Raw genomic sequence first — 20,177 nt, forward strand, 5'->3', positions numbered from 1 at the left:
CTGCTCCCAGTGCCACCCACACTGGTTTAAATGTAAAAAAATAGATATTGCGTTTCACTATGTAAAGCGCTTTGAATCACTAGAGAAAAAGCGCTATATAAATATAATTCACTTCACTTCACCTCTTGGCAGCTCATCCCGATATTTTGATTACATGCAAAAAGGTGCTATTTTTAGTATAGCTCGGTTGGTAGAGTGGCCGTGCCAGCAACTTGAGGGTTCCAGGTTCGATTTCCGCATACGCCATCCTAGTCACTGCCGTTGTGTCCTTGGGCAAGACACTTTACCCGCCTGCTCCCAGTGCCACCCACACTGGTTTAAATGTAAAAATTAGATATTGGGTTTCACTGTGTAAAGTGCTTTGAATCACTAGAGAAAAAGCGCTATATAAATATAATTCACTTCACTTCACCTCTTGGCAGCTCATCCTGATATTTCGATTACATGCAAAAAGGTGCTATTTTTAGTATAGCTCGGTTGGTAGAGTGGCCGAGCCGGCAACTTGAGGGTTCCAGGTTCGATCCCCGCTTACGCCATCCTAATCACTGCCGTTGTGCCCTTGGGCAAGACACTTCACCCACCTGCTCCCAGTGCCACCCACACTGGTTTAAATGTAAAAAATTAGATATTGGGTTTCACTATGTAAAGCGCTTTGAATCACTAGAGAAAAAGCGCTACATAAATATAATTCACTTCACACTTCACCTCTTGGCAGCTCATCCTGTTATTTCGATTACATGCAAAAAGTTGCTATTTTTATCATAGCTCGGTTGGTAGAGTGGCCGAGCCAGCAACTTGAGGGTTGCAGGTTCGATCCCCGCATACGCCATCCTAGTCACTGCCGTTGTGTCCTTGAGCAAGACACTTTACCCACCTGCTCCCAGTGCCACCCACACTGGTTTAAATGTAACTTAGATATTGTAAAGCGCTTTGAGTCACTAGAGAAAATGGCTATATAAATATAATTCACAATTCTCTATTTTAAATACTTTGAAACACTTCAATTTAAAAGTACATGTTTTATTTTTTATTTGTGTGTGAAACGTTCCCTTGCTGCCCGCCAGGACACGTTACGGGAGTGCCCGACGGGTCGCCCGGGCGGCGACTACGGCTGCCACCCGGGCCTGCAGTTCATCTCGCCGCTGTACTTCGTGTCCTTCGTGCTGACGGCGCAGTTTGTCCTCATCAACGTGGTGGTCGCCGTGCTCATGAAGCACCTGGACGACTCCAACAAGGAAGCCCAGGAGGACGCCGAGATGGACGCCGAGATCGAGCTAGAGCTGGCCCAGGGGGGCCTCTGCTGCATGATGGGGGGCATCGGGGCCATCGCGGGGGCCGCCGCCGCCGCTGGCGTGGGCGGCGGGGCGCCGGCCGCCGCTGCCACCAGCGCCATGGCGGCGGGCTCCGTCGGCGGCCTGAGCTGCGCTTTGATGGCGACACCAAAGGACGGCAGAGGAGGATGCGGTGGTCCTCAGCACAGATGTCGACTTTATTCTCCTGCTCAGGTAAACGCTCGTCACGCTCGTCACGCTCGCTTCTTGGGAATGTTTCAAGTCAGAGTCACACCTTTTGAATGTCATCACACGTACATTCTTACACTAAAAACCAGTGGCGGGCCGTAAGTGTCGGGTTCAAACACTGATGACATCTATTAAACAGACAAGAAGCAAGGAATCATGCAGAGACAGAATTCCATTTAGCTCATGAGGAGAACGCATGGAGCTGCACTCTTAGTCACAGTCTCGCCCTACGCTCTAAGGTTCCGCTCCCGCGTCCCTCTATTTATTCAGGAGTGGCGGGCCGTAACTGTCAGGTTCAAACACTGATGACATCTATTAAACAGACAAGAAGCAAGGGATCACACAGAGACAGAGTTCCATTTCGCTCATGAGGAGAACGCATGGAGCTGCACTCTTAGTCACAGTCTCGCCCTACGCTCTAAGGTTCCGCTCCCGCGTCCCTCTATTTATTCAGGAGTGGCGGGCCGTGATTATCAGGTTCAAACACTGATGACATCTATTAAACAGACAAGAAGCAAGGAATCACGCAGAGATAAGAGTTCGATTAAGCTCATGAGGAGAACGCATGGCGCTGCACTCTTAGTCACAGTCTCGCCCTACGCTCTAAGGTTCCGCTCTCGCGTCCCTCTATTTATTCAGGAGTGGCGGGCCGTAACTGTCAGGTTCAAACACTGATGACATCTATTAAACAGACATGAAGCAAGGAATCATGCAGAGACAGAGTTCAATTTAGCTCATGAGGAGAACGCATGGAGCTGCACACTTAGTCACAGTCTCGCCCTACGCTCTAAGGTTCAGCTCCCGCGTCCTTCTATTTATTCAGGAGTGGCGGGCCGTAACTGTCAGGTTCAAACACTGATGACATCTATTAAACAGACAAGAAGCAACGAATCATCCAGAGACAGAGTTCAATTTAGCTCATGGGGAGAACGCATGGCGCTGCACTCTTAGTCACAGTCTCGCCCTACGCTCTAAGGTTCCGCTCCCGCGTCCCTCTATTTATTCAGGAGTGGCGGGCCGTAACTGTCAGGTTCAAACACTGATGACATCTATTAAACAGACAAGAAGCAAGGAATCACGCAGAGATAAGAGTTCGATTAAGCTCATGAGGAGAACGCATGGAGCTGCACACTTAGTCACAGTCTCGCCCTACGCTCTAAGGTTCCGCTCCCGCGTCCCTCTATTTATTCAGGAGTTCCACAGTCAACTTCACTGAGGCCGCCTCTAAAAGTCGTGGCCACATATATTATGCAAATTAGGTCCAGTACACACAATACGCCACGGAATGTGCTGGGGGACTTGTGATTTCGCCTTGTCTCCGCTTCGTCTGCGTGCTGTCGTCTTATCTGCGTTGAGGTCCTTGTTGTCTCCAGACACCAGGGGGCAGTAATGTTCAATAATTTATTTTATATATATATATATATATAAAGAGAGAGAGAGAGAGAGAGAGAGAGAGAGAGAGAGAGAGAGAGAGAGTCAATATATATAATAATAATAAAAATACTAACTCTTAAACTAAACAAAGGAAATGGAGGGTGTCAAAATCCAAATGTGTGTGTGTGTGTGTGTGTGTTACCAAGTTTTGAGAGCGAAGGAACGAGGCAGGCAGGTGGTCCAGGGCAGGAGAGGAGTGACAAGGTCCGTGTCCAGGCGAGGGTCGAGGATCAAAGAATTGATTGATTGATTGATTGATTGAAACTTTTATTAGTAGATTGCACAGTACAGTACTGTGTGTGTGTGTGTGTGTGTGTGTGTGTGTGTGTGTGTGTGTGTGTGTGTGTGTGTGTGTGTGTGTGTGTGTGTGTGTGTGTGTGTGTGTGTGTGTGTTAGTTACCAAGTTTTGAGAGCGAAGGAACGAGGCAGGCAGGTGGTCCAGGGCAGGAGAGGAGTGACAAGGTCCGTGTCCAGGCGAGGGTCGAGGATCAAAGAATTGATTGATTGATTGATTGATTGAAACTTTTATTAGTAGATTGCACATTACTGTGTGTGTGTGTGTGTGTGTGTGTGTGTGTGTGTGTGTGTGTGTGTGTGTGTGTGTGTGTGTGTGTGTGTGTGTGTGTGTGTGTGTTACCAAGTTTTGAGAGCGAAGGAACGAGGCAGGCAGGTGGTCCAGGGCAGGAGAGGAGTGACAAGGTCCGTGTCCAGGCGAGGGTCGAGGATCAAAGAATTGATTGATTGATTGATTGATTGAAACTTTTATTAGTAGATTGCACAGTACAGTACTGTGTGTGTGTGTGTGTGTGTGTGTGTGTGTGTGTGTGTGTGTGTGTGTGTGTGTGTGTGTGTGTGTGTGTGTGTGTGTGTGTGTGTGTGTGTGTGTGTGTGTGTTAGTTACCAAGTTTTGAGAGCGAAGGAACGAGGCAGGCAGGTGGTCCAGGGCAGGAGAGGAGTGACAAGGTCCGTGTCCAGGCGAGGGTCGAGGATCAAAGAATTGATTGATTGATACTTTTATTAGTAGATTGCACAGTACAGTACAGTACTGTGTGTGTGTGTGTGTGTGTGTGTGTGTGTGTGTGTGTGTGTGTGTGTGTGTGTGTGTGTGTGTGTGTGTGTGTGTGTGTGTGTGTGTTAGTTACCAAGTTTTGAGAGCGAAGGAACGAGGCAGGCAGGTGGTCCAGGGCAGGAGAGGAGTGACAAGGTCCGTGTCCAGGCGAGGGTCGAGGATCAAAGAATTGATTGATTGATTGATTGATTGAAACTTTTATTAGTAGATTGCACAGTACTGTGTGTGTGTGTGTGTGTGTGTGTGTGTGTGTGTGTGTGTGTGTGTGTGTGTGTGTGTGTGTGTGTGTGTGTGTGTGTGTGTGTGTGTGTGTGTGTGTGTGTGTGTGTGTTACCAAGTTTTGAGAGCGAAGGAACGAGGCAGGCAGGTGGTCCAGGGCAGGAGAGGAGTGACAAGGTCCGTGTCCAGGCGAGGGTCGAGGATCAAAGAATTGATTGATTGATTGATTGATTGAAACTTTTATTAGTAGATTGCACAGTACAGTACTGTGTGTGTGTGTGTGTGTGTGTGTGTGTGTGTGTGTGTGTGTGTGTGTGTGTGTGTGTGTGTGTGTGTGTGTGTGTGTGTGTGTGTGTGTGTGTGTGTGTGTGTGTGTGTGTGTGTGTGTGTGTTAGTTACCAAGTTTTGAGAGCGAAGGAACGAGGCAGGCAGGTGGTCCAGGGCAGGAGAGGAGTGACAAGGTCCATGTCCAGGCGAGGGTCGAGGATCAAAGAATTGATTGATTGATTGATTGATTGAAACTTTTATTAGTAGATTGCACAGTACATATTCCGTACAATTGACCACTAAATGGCAACACTCAAATAAGATGTTCAACTTGTTTAAGTCGGGGTCCACGTTAATCAATTCATGGAAGGCAGTCCAAAGTCCACAGAGGAAAACCATGGAAGAATCACCAAGGGCAAAACTCGGGAGGGCACTGAAGGAGTAAAACGCAGAGGGAAAACAGAGAGCATCAAACAAGAGTAGGCTTACGGTACACCATTGAGAAACTAAGTTCCCGTGAGGATCCTTGGGTCCACTGGTTGTTCTATACAGCTCCCTCTCATCAGGACCAGGTGCGCTGATTGCTGATCGCCCACAGGGTGAAACGTGGTTTATAAGAGGAGAAAACACGAAAAAAAGGAACATTAAATTTTGAAGCATAGTTTATCTTCAATGTCCACTCTTTAAAATGAAAAATTCAACCGAAAAAAAGAAGAGAAAAACTAGCTAATTCAAATCTTTTTAAAATAAAAATAAAAAAAGAATTTATGGGACATCATTAGTAATTTTTCCTGATTAAAATTAATTTTACAATTTTGATGACATGTTTTAAAAAGGTTAAAATCCAATCTGCATTTTGTTAGAATATATAACAAATTGGACCAAGCTATATTTCTAACAAAGACAAATCATTATTTCTTCTAGATTTTCCAAAACAAAAATTTTAAAAGAAATTCAAAAGCCTTTGAAATAAGATTTAAATTGGATTCTAAATATTTTCTAGATTTGGCAGAATAATTTTTGGGAATTTTAATCGTAATAAGTTTGAAGAAATATTTCACAAATATTCTTCGTCGAAAAAACAGAAGCTAAAATGAAGAATTAAATTAAAATGTATTTATTATTCTTTACAATAAAAAAAAATACTTGAACATTGATTTAAATTGTCAAGAAGAGGAAGGAATTTAAAAGGTAAAAAGGCATACGTGTTTAAAAATCCTAAAATCATTTTTAAGGTTGTATTTTTTCTCTAAAATGGTTTTTCTGAAAGTTATAAGAAGCAAAATCAAAAAATAAATGAATTTATTTAAACAAATGAAGACCAAGTCTTTAAAATATTTTCTTGGATTTTCTAATTCTATTTGAGTTTTGTCTCTTAGAATTAAAAATGTCGCGCAAAGCGAGACCTGCTTGCTAGTAAATAAATAAAATTAAACTGGTAAGTCGCCTTGCGGGTTCCATGGACCACCAAGGAAGGACATGACTTCGAGCAGGTTTGACTTGCGTTATTTTCCCACACAAGCTTATCTGCGGTCGGGTTGCTCTTCCGCTGCATTTCCCGTCTCCCTCTTCTGCTCGCTCCGCCGTCTGCTTTTCAGCAACACGTACTTCAGTCCGTCCTTGTATGTGTTTATCTCGCTCCGCACCGTCAACAGCCCCGTTCTCTCCTCCTTCTCCCTTTTCATACAGCGAGAGGAGATACGTTAATCGCGTACAGGTGCGCGATCCACACACCTGATCTTGTTTGTGGCGTCGCTCCCGGCACGCCCCTGCCTCGCCGCTCGCTCGCCATCCCTGCCTCCTCGCCGCCACCTTTTCACAGCTGCTATTTGAGCTCTTTTTAGAACAGGCCAGGGGGCGACCCATCTGGTCTTTATGGGCTACCGCGGGCACCGCGTTGGTGACCCCTGCCGTACAAGAAATCCTGTGGAAAATGTTTCATATCCCAATGTGATAACCTGCTCTGAACTTAGATTTCTGTATTTTAACAAGCAATTAAACTTGCATAACCTTCTTCTCCACCAGCAGATCTTGGTCTCACAGCTAAAAAAAAAAAAAAAAAAAAATGACCATGAACTCTGCTTGGTCTTAATTGAGCATTATGATAATAGCGGAGGCGTGTGTTGCAGGAGAGCCAATGGCTGGACAGCGTGTCGCTGCTCATTAAGGACTCGGGGGAAGGCGACATGATCGACAACCTCTCGGGTTCCGTCTTCCATCACTACTGCTCGGCTCCCGTCTGCCAGGACTGCGAGGGACACCTGCAGGAGGTGAACATTTTTAAAACTATCCCTACTGTTTTTGTCCTCCTCCTCTGCTGCCTGTAATCCAGTGGTTCTCACTCTTTTACTAGGCCTAAGTATTCATTAAAGACAATATATAATATTTATTGGTTTTTTTGCCCATTGTAACATTACACACAGTTTGAACAGTCACAATGTGTTTTGGACATTTTCTGATCAAGTAGTCAAACAAAACTGTCTTTCTCAAAGGTCAAACTCAGAGCAAGTATGACGAAATGAATAGCAGATGGGAAAGGGGGGAGTAAGCTCAGTTCGAGAGGGGGGGGAGAGCGTTAGACACAACAACGGTGGAAGGCTGAGGGGCCACATCCCACAGGGCCGTTTCAAATATTGAATATTATTTAAACACAATTTTTAATGTGTGTTTTTTTAAGTTAAAGTTAAATTACCAATGATTGTCACACACAGTGTGGTGAAGTTTGTCCTCTGAATTTGTCTCATCCCCTTGTTCGCCCCCTGGGAGTTGAGGGGAGCAGTGAGCAGCAGTGGTGGCCGCGCCCGGGAATCATTTTTGGTGATTTAACCCCCTTTCTCCAACCCTTGATGCTAAGTGCTAAGCAGGGAGGTAACGGCTCCCATTTTTTAGAGTAGGTAAAAACAAAAATGTAAAAAAACAAATATGGTAAATGGCAATAATTTCACCTTGAAATGTAGTGTATATTACTGTAAATAAAAATAATAGTACTGTGGTTTTTACTGTAAATTTTTAAAAAATGCAATTTTACAGTAAAATTTTGATACCTGAGCTGCTATTTTTTTGGGTTTGTTTGTTTTTTTTTTTGTTTTGTTTTTATCACAAAACAACTGTAGATTTTTTGGCGTGTTACTCTAAATGCCAAAACGGCACCACACTTTATTACAATAAAAAAAAGTATTTTTTTTTTTTTTGAGAAAAATGCAGTAAAAAACACAACAAATTTCACAATTTTACCAGTTGCCCGAATTTTACTGTAAAATGTACTTTTTTTAATGTAAATTTTAAAAAAATGCAATTTTACAGTAAAATTTTGGCACCTGAACTGCCAGGTTTTTTTGTTTGTTTTTTGTTGTAGGTTTTTACCACAAATCAACAACTGGAGATTTTTGGGTGTATTACTGTAAATGCCAAAACGGCACCACACTTTATTAAAATAAATAAAAAGTATTTTTTTTATTTAGAGGAAAATGCAGTAAAAACTACAACAAATTTCACAATTTTACCAGTTGCCCGAATTTTTCTGTAAAATGTACTTTTTTTACTGTAAATAAAAAAAAAAGCCATTTTACAGTAAAATTTTGGCACCTGAACTGCCAGTTTTTTTTGTTGTTTTTTGTGGTAAGTTTTTACCACAAATCAACAACTGTAGGTTTTGTGTTGTATTACTGTAAATGCCAAAACGGCACCACACTTTATTACAATAAAAAAAAGTAATTTTTTAAAAATGTCACAATTTTACCAGTTGCCAGAATTTTACAGTAAAATTTACTTTTTTTTGCTGTAAAACAAAAAAAAATGCAATTTTACAGTAAAATTTTGGCACCTGAGATTCCAGAATTTGACTGTAAAATTTCCTTTTTTTTTCATTGTAAATTTTGAAAAATGCCATTTTACAGTAAAATTTTTTGCACCTGACTGCCGTTCGTTTTTTTTTGTTTTTTGTTTTATTTTTTACCACAAATCAACAACTGTAGATGTTTTTGGAATATTACTGTAAATGCCAAAACGGCACCACACTTTATTAAAATAAAAAAAAGTAATTTTTTTATTTAGAGGAAAATGCAGTAAAAACTACAACAAATTTCACAATTTTACCAGTTGCCCGAATTTTACTGTAAAATTTACTTTTTTTACTGTAAATTAAAAAAAAAAGCAATTTTACAGTAAAATTTTGGCACCTAAACTGCCAGGTTTTTTTGTTGTTTTTTGTTGTAGGTTTTTACCACAAATCAACAGCTGTAGATTGTGTGGTGTGTTACTGTAAATGCCAAAACGGCACCACACTTTATTACAATAAGAAAAGTAATTTTTAAAAAATGTCACAATTTTACCAGTTGCCAGAATTTTACTGTAAAATTTACTTTTTTTTTGCTGTAAAACAAAAAAAAAATGCAATTTTTCAGTAAAATTTGGGCACCTGAGATGCCAGAATTGTTTTGGTTTTGTATTTTTTAACACAAATCAACAACTGTAGATTTATCGGTGTAAAAAAAGTACAGTTTTTTTTTCATTTAGAAATTCAGTAAAAACAACGATAAATTTTACAATTTTACCACTTGCCAGAATTTGACTGTAAAATGTACTTTTTTTTAACTGTAAATTTTGAAAAATGCAATTTTACAGTAAAATGTTGGCACCTGAACTGCCGATTTTTGTTGTTGTTTTTTTTTTACAACAAATCAACAACTGTAGATGTTTTTGGAATATTACCGTAAATGGCAAAACGGCACCAGACTTTTTCACAATTAAAAAAAAAAAAGTACTTTTTTTTTCATTTAAAGAAAAACAGTAAAAATCATGATACATTTCACAATTTTACCAGTTGCCAGTATTTTACTGTAAAATGTACTTTTTTTTTTTTTTTTACTGTAAATTAAAAAAATTGCAATTTTACAGTAAAATTTTGGTACCGGAACTGTCAGGTTTTTCTTTTTTGGTTTTTTTGGGGGTTTTTTGCCACAAATCAACAACTGTAGGGTTTTTTTTTGGTGTAATACCGTAAATGCCAAAATGGCGCCACACTTTATTACAATAAAAAAAAAAAATACTTTTTTTTTCATTTAGAGAAAAATGCAGTAAAAACCACAATAAATTTCACAATTTTACCAGTTGCCAGAATTTTACTTTAAAATGTACTTTTTTTTACTGTAAATGAAAAAATTTGGCACCTTGGCTGCCGGAAATTTTTTGTTTTTGTATTTTTTAACACAAATCAACAACTGTAGATTTTTCGGTGTATTACTGTAAATGCCAAAACGGCACCGCAGTTTATTATAGTAAAAAAAAAGGTAAGTTTTTTTTTTCATTTAGAGAAAAATGCAATAAAAACCACAATACATTTCATAATTTTAGCATTAAATCTATTGCTACTTTTACATTGCACAATTTGATGGATAACTTGCTCTGAAATCATTATTATTAGTATTTATTTCTATTTAAAAAATGGTTTGAATGTTTGATCATACATTTTTGCATATTTAGACAATGTTAAGTGAACATAATTGTGCAATTACATGGAGTACATATATTTATTTTTCTCCCAAAATAGAAAGAAAAAATACATTTTGTAGGAAAAGTTATAGTACTTTATTGATGCATATTATTTCCAGGCTTTCGAGGGCCAAATAAAATGAAGTGGCGGGCCACAGCTGGCCTTGAGTTTGACACATGTGGTTTAGACAATGGTGCACTGTTAACTGGCGAAATGAGCAAGGGGAAGGGGAGAAGGGATGCTTTCACACTGGACCATGTCAGACTGCAGTTCATCCATCCATTGTCCCTTTCGGGGTCGCTGGAGCCTATCTTAGCTGCATTCAGGCGGAAGGTGGGATACACCCTGGACAAGTCGCCACCTCATCAAGTAAAAAAAAAACATAAATATATATTTTTAAGTGATTCTTTGGCGTATCACTAGATGGGGCCCACGTACTACGAGTGCCCCAGTTTTGAGAGCCGCCGGTCTGATCTGACTGTGTCGTGTCTCCGGGTTAGATCCGGCTGGCGGAGGTCGAGCAGACGTCGCTGATTTCGGAGCAACTGTCGGACCGGTCGTCATCTACGGCGCTGCCTGATGACCTCAGCCTGGACGAACATGAGAGCTATCAGTTGCTGGTCGGAGGAAGTCAGGTACACACTCACACACACACACACACACACACACACACTGGTTATCATTTGGAATGGGGACCACGTTTTTGTTCATGACTTGTGGGGACCACCCTTTCTACAGGTTGTGGAGGCATAAAAAAATGAGGTAAAATGTCCACTGCCCAGTTAGCTCATACACGTCTTTAAATTGATGAAGTAATGTGCTGTTCAGTCTTACTGGGGACCCTGGGGAAAAATAGTTAATATGGTTCATGGGGACCAAATTTAAATCATTTTGCTTAATTAACACAAATTTGTACGTAACTTCTGAGGACCATTTAAAAAAATAAATAAATGAAAATTGAAAAAAAATAATAATGCAAATGTCTCACACTCAAATTAACCAGTTAACATGTTTTATGGGCCAAAGCTTAAAAATCACTTAGGCATCTTCAGAATGGATCTGACTATCATTTAAAAAGGTTTCCTTTTAGGGGACCTATTTTCAGTCCCCATACTGTCAGAGGTATCCTAAATGTGTGTAAACAGAATGATGTCCTCATTAAGTCAGCATTGCCAGAACACACACATACACACACACACACACACACACACACACACACACACACACATATATACTGGTTATCATTTGGAATGGGCACCAAATTTTTGTTCATGACTTGTGGGGACCACCCTTTCTACAGGTTGTGGAAGCATAAAAAAAATGAGGTAAAATGGCCACTGCCCAGTTGGCTCATAGACGTCTTTAAATGTCTGGATTGATGAAGTAATGTGCTGTTCAGACTTACTGGGGACTCTGGGGAAAAAGACTTAATATGGTTCATGGGGACCAATTTAAATCATTTTGCTTAATTCACACAAATTTGTACGTAACTTGTGAGGACCATTTAAAAAATAAATAAATGAAAATTAAAAAAAAATAATAATCAATCAATCAATCAATCAATGTTTACTTATACAGCCCTAAATCACTAGTGTCTCAAAGGGCTGCACAAACCACCACGACATCCTCGGTAGGAAAACTCACACCCAGTGGGATATTGGTGACAATAATGACCCAGTGGGACGTCGGTGACAATGATGACTATGAGAACCTTAGAGAGGAGGAAAGCAATGGATGTCGAGCGGATCTAACATGATACTGTGAAAGTTCAATCCACAATGTATACAACACAGTCGCGAGAGTCCAGTCCAAAGAGGATCCAAGACACAGCAGCGAAAGTCCCGTTCACAGCGGAGCCAGCAGGAAACCATCCCAAGCGTAGGCGGACCAGCAGCGCAGAGATGTCCCCAGCCGATACACAGGCGAGCAGTACATGGCCACCGGATCGGACCGGACCCCCTCCACACGGGAGAGTGGGACATAGAAGAAAAAGAAAAGAAACGGCAGATCAACTGGTCTAAAAAGGGAGTCTATTTAAAGGCTAGAGTATACAAATGAGTTTTAAGGTGAGACTTAAATGCTTCTACTGAGGTGGCATCGCGAACTGTTACCGGGAGGGTATTCCAGAGTACTGGAGCCCGAACGGAAAATGCTCTATAGCCCGCAGACTTTTTTTGGGCTTTGGGAATCACTAATAAGCCGGAGTCCTTTGAACGCAGATTTCTTGCCGGGACATATGGTACAATACAATCGGCAAGATAAGATGGAGCTACACCGTGTAGTATTTTATACGTAAGTAGTAAAACCTTAAAGTCACATCTTAAGTGCACAGGAAGCCAGTGCAGGTGAGCCAGTACAGGCGTAATGTGATCAAACTTTCTTGTTCTTGTCAAAAGTCTAGCAGCCGCATTTTGTACCAACTGTAATCTTTTAATGCTAGACATGGGGAGACCCGAAAATAATACGTTACAGTAGTCGAGGCGAGACGTAACAAACGCATGGATAATGATCTCAGCGTCTTTAGTGGACAGAATGGAGCGAATTTTAGCGATATTACGGAGATGAAAGAAGGCCGTTTTAGTAACACTTTTAATGTGTGCCTCAAAGGAGAGAGTTGGGTCGAAGATAACACCCAGATTCTTTACCGTGTCGCCTTGTTTAATTGTTTGGTTGTCAAATGTTAGAGTTGTATTATTAAATAGAGTTCGGTGTCTAGCAGGACCGATAATCAGCATTTCCGTTTTTTTGGCGTTGAGTTGCAAAAAGTTAGCGGACATCCATTGTTTAATTTCATTAAGACACGCCTCCAGCTGACTACAATCCGGCGTGTTGGTCAGCTTTAGGGGCATGTAGAGTTGGGTGTCATCAGCATAACAGTGAAAGCTAATACCGTATTTGCGTATGATGTCACCTAGCGGCAGCATGTAGATGCTGAAGAGTGCAGGGCCAAGGACCGAACCCTGGGGAACTCCACACGTTACCTTAACGTAGTCCGAGGTCACATTGTTATGGGAGACACACTGCATCCTATCAGTAAGATAAGAGTTAAACCAAGACAGGGCTAAGTCTGACATACCAATTCGTGTTTTGATACGTTCTAATAAAATATTATGATCGACGGTATCGAAAGCAGCGCTAAGATCGAGGAGCAGCAACATAGATGACGCATCAGAATCCATCGTTAGCAATAGATCATTAGTCATTTTTGCGAGGGCTGTCTCCGTGGAGTGATTTGCCCTGAAACCGGATTGAAAGGTTTCACATAGATTGTTAGACGCTAAGTGTTCATTTAACTGCTCCGCAACAATTTTTTCAAGGATTTTTGAAATAAAGGGAAGGTGAGACACCGGTCGGTAATTTACCATGAGGTCAGGATCGAGGTTAGGTCTTTTAAGAAGAGGATGAATAACCGCTTTTTTGAATGCTAGGGGAACAGTGCCCGAGGAGAGTGATAAGTTTATAATATTTAGCACTGATGGACCTAATAATACAAAGAGCTCCTTGATCAGTTTCCCAGGAAGAGGGTCAAGTAAACATGTTGTCTGTTTTATTCCATTTACACGTTGTAACAATTCCTCTAATGTTATTTCCTCAAAACGAGAGAAAGTATTTTGGAGGGCAGTATCCGCCGTATATACAATCGTGTCAGTGTTAATAGAACCCCGTTGTAGCTGGGACGCATTGTCTTTAATCTCCTTTCTAATGACTTCAATTTTCTTACTAAAGAATTGCATAAAGTCATCAGCTGAGTGGGTGGAGCTACTGGAAGGAGTCCCTTGTTGGGTTAGCGATGCTACCGTACTAAACAAAAATTTAGGATCGTTTTTATTACGGTGGATGAGATTTGAGTAATATTTAGCTTTAGCTAAGGTAAGCATGCGTTTATAAGTTATTAAACCATCACTCCATGCTTGATGGTGCACCTCAAGTTTAGTCGTGCGCCATTTGCGTTCCAGCTTTCTACATAATAATTTCTGAGCTCTAGTTTCTTCTGTAAACCACGGGGTGCGCTTTTTTGGAGCCTTTTTTAACTTTAGCGGTGCTATGTTATCAATGGTTTCGCGCAGGGCGTCGTTAAAGTTGTTAGTGAGGTTATCAATAGAGCCCACATACTTTGGGAATGGTGCCATTACCGAGGGCAGTAGGTCAGCAAGAGTTGTCGTTGTGGCTGTATTAATGTTGCGGCTGCTATAGCAGTTATTATTATTATTAGTTTGACGAACATGCGTCTGAACCTCGAATTTTATAAGGTAATGATCAGACAATACTTTAGTATACGGGAGTATCGTAACTTTGGAAACGGTGATGCCCCTGACAAGCACTAGGTCTATCGTATTACCGTTGCGATGCGTGGGTTCATTTATTATTTGTGTGAGACCACAGCTATCAATTACAGTCTGGAGCGCTACGCACGGTGGGTCCGATGGGGTATTCATATGGATATTAAAGTCCCCCATTATGATTATATTATCGGCGTGTGTCACTAGATCAGCAACGAACTCTGAGAATTCATTAATAAAGTCCGAATAGGGCCCTGGGGGGCGGTAGATAACAGCCAGGTGTAGAGGCAGCGGTGTGACAGACCTCATAGTAAGCACCTCAAACGATTTATATTTATTATTTATGTTAGGACTAAGGTTAAAGTTTTCGTTGTATATTAGTGCAACCCCCCCACCCCTTTTGAGCGGACGGGCAATATGCGCATGTGTAAAGTTAGGAGGACATGCCTCATTTAGCGCAAAAAAGTCGTTTGGTTTAAGCCAGGTTTCGCTGAGACCGATGACGTTAAGATTGTTGTCTCTGATAATATCATTAACTAACAACGTTTTAGGAGACAATGATCTTATGTTTAAAAAACCTATATTATAGGTAGTGGGCTGTTTTAGGGAGTTTTTGATCAAATTATCCGTAGTAGCAATATTAATAATGTTGTGTTTATTATGCCCAGTGCATTTAGTATAGTTACGACCATATCTAGGAATTGATACGACAGGAATTTTCCGATTGTTTGATTGTTGCTTTGATAAACTGCACGCATCATGGTTAGCCACCTCAGTAACGGGGATTTTCCGATTGTTTGATTGTTGCTTTGATAAACTGCACACATCATGGTTAGCCACCTCAGTAACGGGGATTTTCCGATTGTTTGTTTGTTGCTTTGATAAACTGCACGCATCATAGTTAGCCACCTCAGTAAAACTCATGTCCAACTCTGAAACACTCAAAGCAGAAAAAACTTGTTCTAATTTAACAGACTCCTTACCCAGACCAGTAGTCTCGCATTTTCCATCTAAATCCGTCTTCGGGATGGAGGAAAGTGGTGTTCTGTGGGGATTAGCCTTCTGCTTTGTTTTTAGCCCCGCTCGGCATCCGCGTTTCCGATCACACCGCTGGCGTCTGCTCCGTAGACGGCCCCCGCTGCTACTAGACTCCCCTGCTTCACAGGCCGCTGGATGTAGCCGCCGATGTATTCCCATGCTAGTTAGCAAGTCTAGCACGCAAGTGTCTATCGGTCCAAAACGGCCCGATGTGTCCACATCCAGAAGTGTCTGGCGGTCGTACGTGATCACGGAGTGACCACGATGCGAGCCAGCCATAAAGTTTGTGGAATTGTCCGGTATTTCTGCCAAATGTTCCATCTTTAGCAGGAGCTCCTCGAGAGAGCAGCCCGTCCGGGCGCCGCCATCTTGGAGTTTTTTTCAATGTCTCACACTCAAACTAACCAGTAAACATGTTTTATGGGCCAAAGCTTAAAAATCACTTAGGCATCTTCAGAATGGCTCTGACTATCATTTAAAAAGGTTTCCTTTTAGGGGACCTGTTTTTTGGTCCCCATATTGTCAGAGGTATCCTAAATGTGTGTAAACAGAGTGATGCCCTCATTAAGTCAGCATTGCCAGAACACACACACACACACACACACACACACACACACACACATACTGGTTATCATTTGGAATGGGCACCAAATTTTTGCTCATGACTTGTGGGGACCACACTTTCTGCAGGTTGTGGAGGCATAAAAAAAAATGAGGTAAAATGTCCACTGCCCAGTTAGCTCATACACGTCTTTAAATGTCTGGATTGATGAAGTAATGTGCTGTTCAGTCTTACTGGGGACCCTGGGGAAAAAGAGTTAATATGGTTCATGGGGACCAAATTTAAATAATTTTGCTTAATTCACACAAATTTGTACATAACTTGTGAGGACCCATTTAAAAAATAAATAAATGAAAATTAAAAAAAAATATTAATGCCAATGTCTCACACTCAAACTAACCAGTTAACATGTTTTATGGGCCAAAGCTTGAAAATCACTTAGGCATCTTCAGAATGGATCTGACTATCATTTACAAAAGTTTCCTTTTAGGGGACCTGTTTTTTGGTCCCCATACTGTCAGAGGTATCCTAAATGTGTGTAAACAGAGTGATGTCCCCATTAAGTCAGCATTGCCAAAAAACACACACACACACACACACACACACACACACACAGACACACACACACATACTGGTTATCATTTGGAATGGGCTCCAAATTTTTGTTCAGGACTTGTGGGGACCACCCTTTCTACAGGTTGTGGAGGCATAAAAAAATGAGGTAAAATGTCCACTGCCCAGTTAGCTCATACACGTCTTTAAATGTCTGGATTGATGAAGTAATGTGCTGTTCAGACTTACTGGGGACCCTGGGGAAAAAGACTTAATATGGTTCATGGGGACCAAATTTAAATCATTTTGCTTAATTCACACAAATTTGTACATAACTTGTGAGGACCATTTAAAAAATAAATAAATGAAAATTTTAAAAAAATATTAATGCCAATGTCTCACACTCAAACTAACCAGTAAACATGTTTTACGGGCCAAAGCTTAAAAATCACTTAGGCATCTTCAGAATGGCTCTGACTATCATTTAAAAAGGTTTCCTTTTAGGGGACCTGTTTTTTGGTCCTCATACTGTCAGAGGTATCCTAAATGTGTGTAAACAGAGTGATGTCCTCATTAAGTCAGCATTGCCAGAACACACACACACACACACACACACACACACACACACACACACACACATACTGGTTATCATTTGGAATGGGCACCAAATTTTTGTTCAGGACTTGTGGGGACCACCCTTTCTACAGGTCGTGGAGGCATAACAAAAACGGGTTAAAATGTCCACAGCCCAGTTAGCTCATACACGTCTTTAAATGTCTGGATTGATGAAGTAATGTGCTGTTCAGACTTACTGGGGACCCTGGGGAAAAAAGAGTTAATATGGTTCATGGGGACCAAAATTAAATGATTTTGCATGATTCACACAAATTTGTACATGACTACTGAGGACCATTTAAAAAACCAAAAACAATAATAATAATAAATATGACATGATCCTCAGAATACAGCACTACAGTTGTCCTCTTAAAGGAAGTTTCATCACTTTTTTTCCTTTTAGTTTTTAACAACATTGAACATAAATAACATAAAAAACTGTTCTACTTAACCAGTCTTGCTTATTATCTCTTAATCTACTATTTTACCTGCAATCTCTTTTGTAGGCTGTAATGCGGTTGTACACATACAACTTCCATGCTTGCCATTCCCGGTTTTGGAGAGCTTCCGGTTCGGCCCTCAAACATTTTAAACAGTCACTCTTTCCTGGTACAATACCACTTGTATGTTAAAATACTGAACACATGTTTATTAGGATAATGTAAACATCTGTTCAGTATTTTAACATACAAGTGTTTGATTGACTTTCTGCTCTCATTTTCTCACACATTCGACCCTCTGATTTTCTGTGTACCCACACTCTGCCTTCCCCCTGTCTAGGCCTTCTGTGTGTGTGCTTTGAACATCTGTTCAGTATTTCAACATAAAAGCGTTTGATTGTGAGGCATTAAAACATCAGAGGGTCAAATGTGCGAGAAAATGAGAGCAGACAGTGTTGACAAACAATGTTGCAACCTTGTGTGGGAACCGCAGGTGCAGAAACACAAAAGAAGAATCCCTGTGGGATGCGGAAAGTGGCAGAGAAATTTCCATGCAACGTTCATATTGTCGAACAGATGTTTATTGGGATAAGGTAAACATCTGTTCAGTATTTTAACATAAAAATGTTTGATTGTGAGGCATTAAAAGCCACAAAATCGAACGGGTCCATCAGACCCACAAACGCTGGCTGAGTAACAACAATATGAACGTTGCATGGAAATTTTTCTGCCAGTGTCTGCATCTTCATGTGTGTTTCTGCACCTGTGCTTCCCACACAAGGCTGCAACATTGTTTCTCAACACTGTCTGCTCTCATTTTCTCGCACATTTGGCCATCCGATGTTTTAATGCCTCACAATCAAACACTTTTACTGTATGTTAAAACACTGAACAGATGTTTATTGGGATAAGGTAAATATCTGTTCAGTATTTTAACAGACAAGTGTTTGATTGACTGTCTGCTCTCATTTTCTCGCACATTCGACCCTCTGATTTTCCGTGTACCTACACTCTGTCTTCCTCCTCTCTAGGCCTTCTGTGTGTGTGCTCTGAACATCTGTTCAGTATTTTAACAAAAAAATGTTTGATTGTGATTGTGTTTCTGCACCTGTGGTTCCCACACAAGGCTGCAACATTGTTTGTCAACGCTGTCTGCTCTCATTTTCTCGCACATTTGGCCATCCGATGTTTTAATGCCTCACAATCAAACACTTTTATGTTAAAATACTCAACGGATGTTCGGAGCACACACACGGCAGGCCTAGACAGGGGGAAGACGGAGTGTAGGTACACAGAAAATCAGAGGGTAGAATGTGCGAGAAAATGAGAGCAGACAGTCATTTAACACTTGTATGTTAAAATACTGAACATATGTTTACATTATCCCAATAATGTTCTGTATTTTAACATAAACGTCAGCTATTCGTCATAAAACACATCACGTGATCTAATGACGTATGCTGCTTTAAACCTGATTAATTAACACACACTTTGACTTTCACAAAACAGAATTCAGTGTTATTAGTTTATATGAACAGGACAATGCATAGTATTAACCTTGCATGCACTCAATTGCCTGACATGATCCCAGCTGTTAATCTTCATCATTAATATTTACAGGCAGAAACGTGTGCGAATAATTGATTTATTATCTGCCCGGGGTTACACCTGGCACATCCTCATCTCGATCAGATTTTAATTTTTTTTTTTCCGTCAGAGGTCCCACATTTAATCAGGCGGAGCGAGGCGGGTGGATGAAGCAGCTTTTTCCCCCAGATAGAAACTTTACCGCGTTGCCATGGCGACAAGAGCTGGGGCGGGGGGGGGTTGGGCGAGAAGCTTTTGATCCGAGGATAGAACACTTTTTCCTAATCTTCATCATCATCTCCTTCCTCCTCAGAGGGGCAGCAGTGACTCCCAGAGTTCGGGGGAGTCGGCCGCCGAGGGGCGCCGTCACCTCGGGGGCGAGGAGGAGGACGAGGCGGTCCGGGAGCTGTCCGAGGTGGGCGTCCAGCCTGGCTTGTGTCCTCCCTCAGTGGAGGGGCAAAGCCCGGCGCCTTGCAGAGGTACCAGGCCATATGTGACCTGAAAAAACACACAAGTCAGGAGAGATCAGACCTCCTCCAAGGCACAACAGTCTTTATTCGTATCCAAACTCTAGATTTTACCGCTAAAAATAACAGTGTGTGAATGTTTTTTTTTTGCTTCATGCAAAAAAAGTCGACAAGAGTCCAACTAGCGGTGGTTGTGTTTTACAGATGAGCGCGTGAGCCACAGCCGTGAAGTTCGCTGGCCGTCGCCGCTCTTTCACCTGCCGGCCGACTTCTTCCACCCGGGGGAGAGATCGCCGTCCGGAGCCAACAGCGGGCCGCCGCGCTCACGGGTATTCAGGCCTGACGAGTGGATGGACGAGTGTGCGCGTGCACGGATGGATGGATGAATGGTTGGATGATAAGCTGCTCATTTTATGTCCATGTTGGCATTTGGGGGCACTAGTTGCCAGAACGCAATTAGCGGCACAGGTGGCCAGTCGGCGATTAACTTTGTTGTTGCATGCTAGCATTTCGTGCTCCAAATGCCTGCTAGCATGTGAAGTGAAGTGAAGTGAAGTGAATTATATTTATATAGCGCTTTTCTCAAGTGACCCAAAGTGCTTTACATAGTGACACCCAATATCTAAGTTACATTTA

The 20,177-nt window shown here is 41.5% G+C and overlaps 1 protein-coding gene across 1 annotated transcript in view; it reads left to right on the forward strand.

Moving 5' to 3' along the window:
* The window catches only part of LOC133561329 (voltage-dependent T-type calcium channel subunit alpha-1I-like), a 289,397-nt gene that overhangs the window by 264,598 nt on the left and 4,622 nt on the right, over positions 1 to 20,177 (forward strand). The window contains exons 32-36 of the mRNA XM_061914691.1: positions 1,065 to 1,505; positions 6,639 to 6,779; positions 10,501 to 10,635; positions 19,388 to 19,553; positions 19,746 to 19,870. Coding sequence (XP_061770675.1) covers positions 1,065 to 1,505; positions 6,639 to 6,779; positions 10,501 to 10,635; positions 19,388 to 19,553; positions 19,746 to 19,870 — 1,008 coding nt within the window. The remainder of the gene's footprint in view (positions 1 to 1,064; positions 1,506 to 6,638; positions 6,780 to 10,500; positions 10,636 to 19,387; positions 19,554 to 19,745; positions 19,871 to 20,177) is intronic.

The sequence above is a fragment of the Nerophis ophidion genome, linkage group LG01, assembly GCF_033978795.1.
Source record: "Nerophis ophidion isolate RoL-2023_Sa linkage group LG01, RoL_Noph_v1.0, whole genome shotgun sequence".
NCBI lineage: Eukaryota > Metazoa > Chordata > Actinopteri > Syngnathiformes > Syngnathidae > Nerophis > Nerophis ophidion.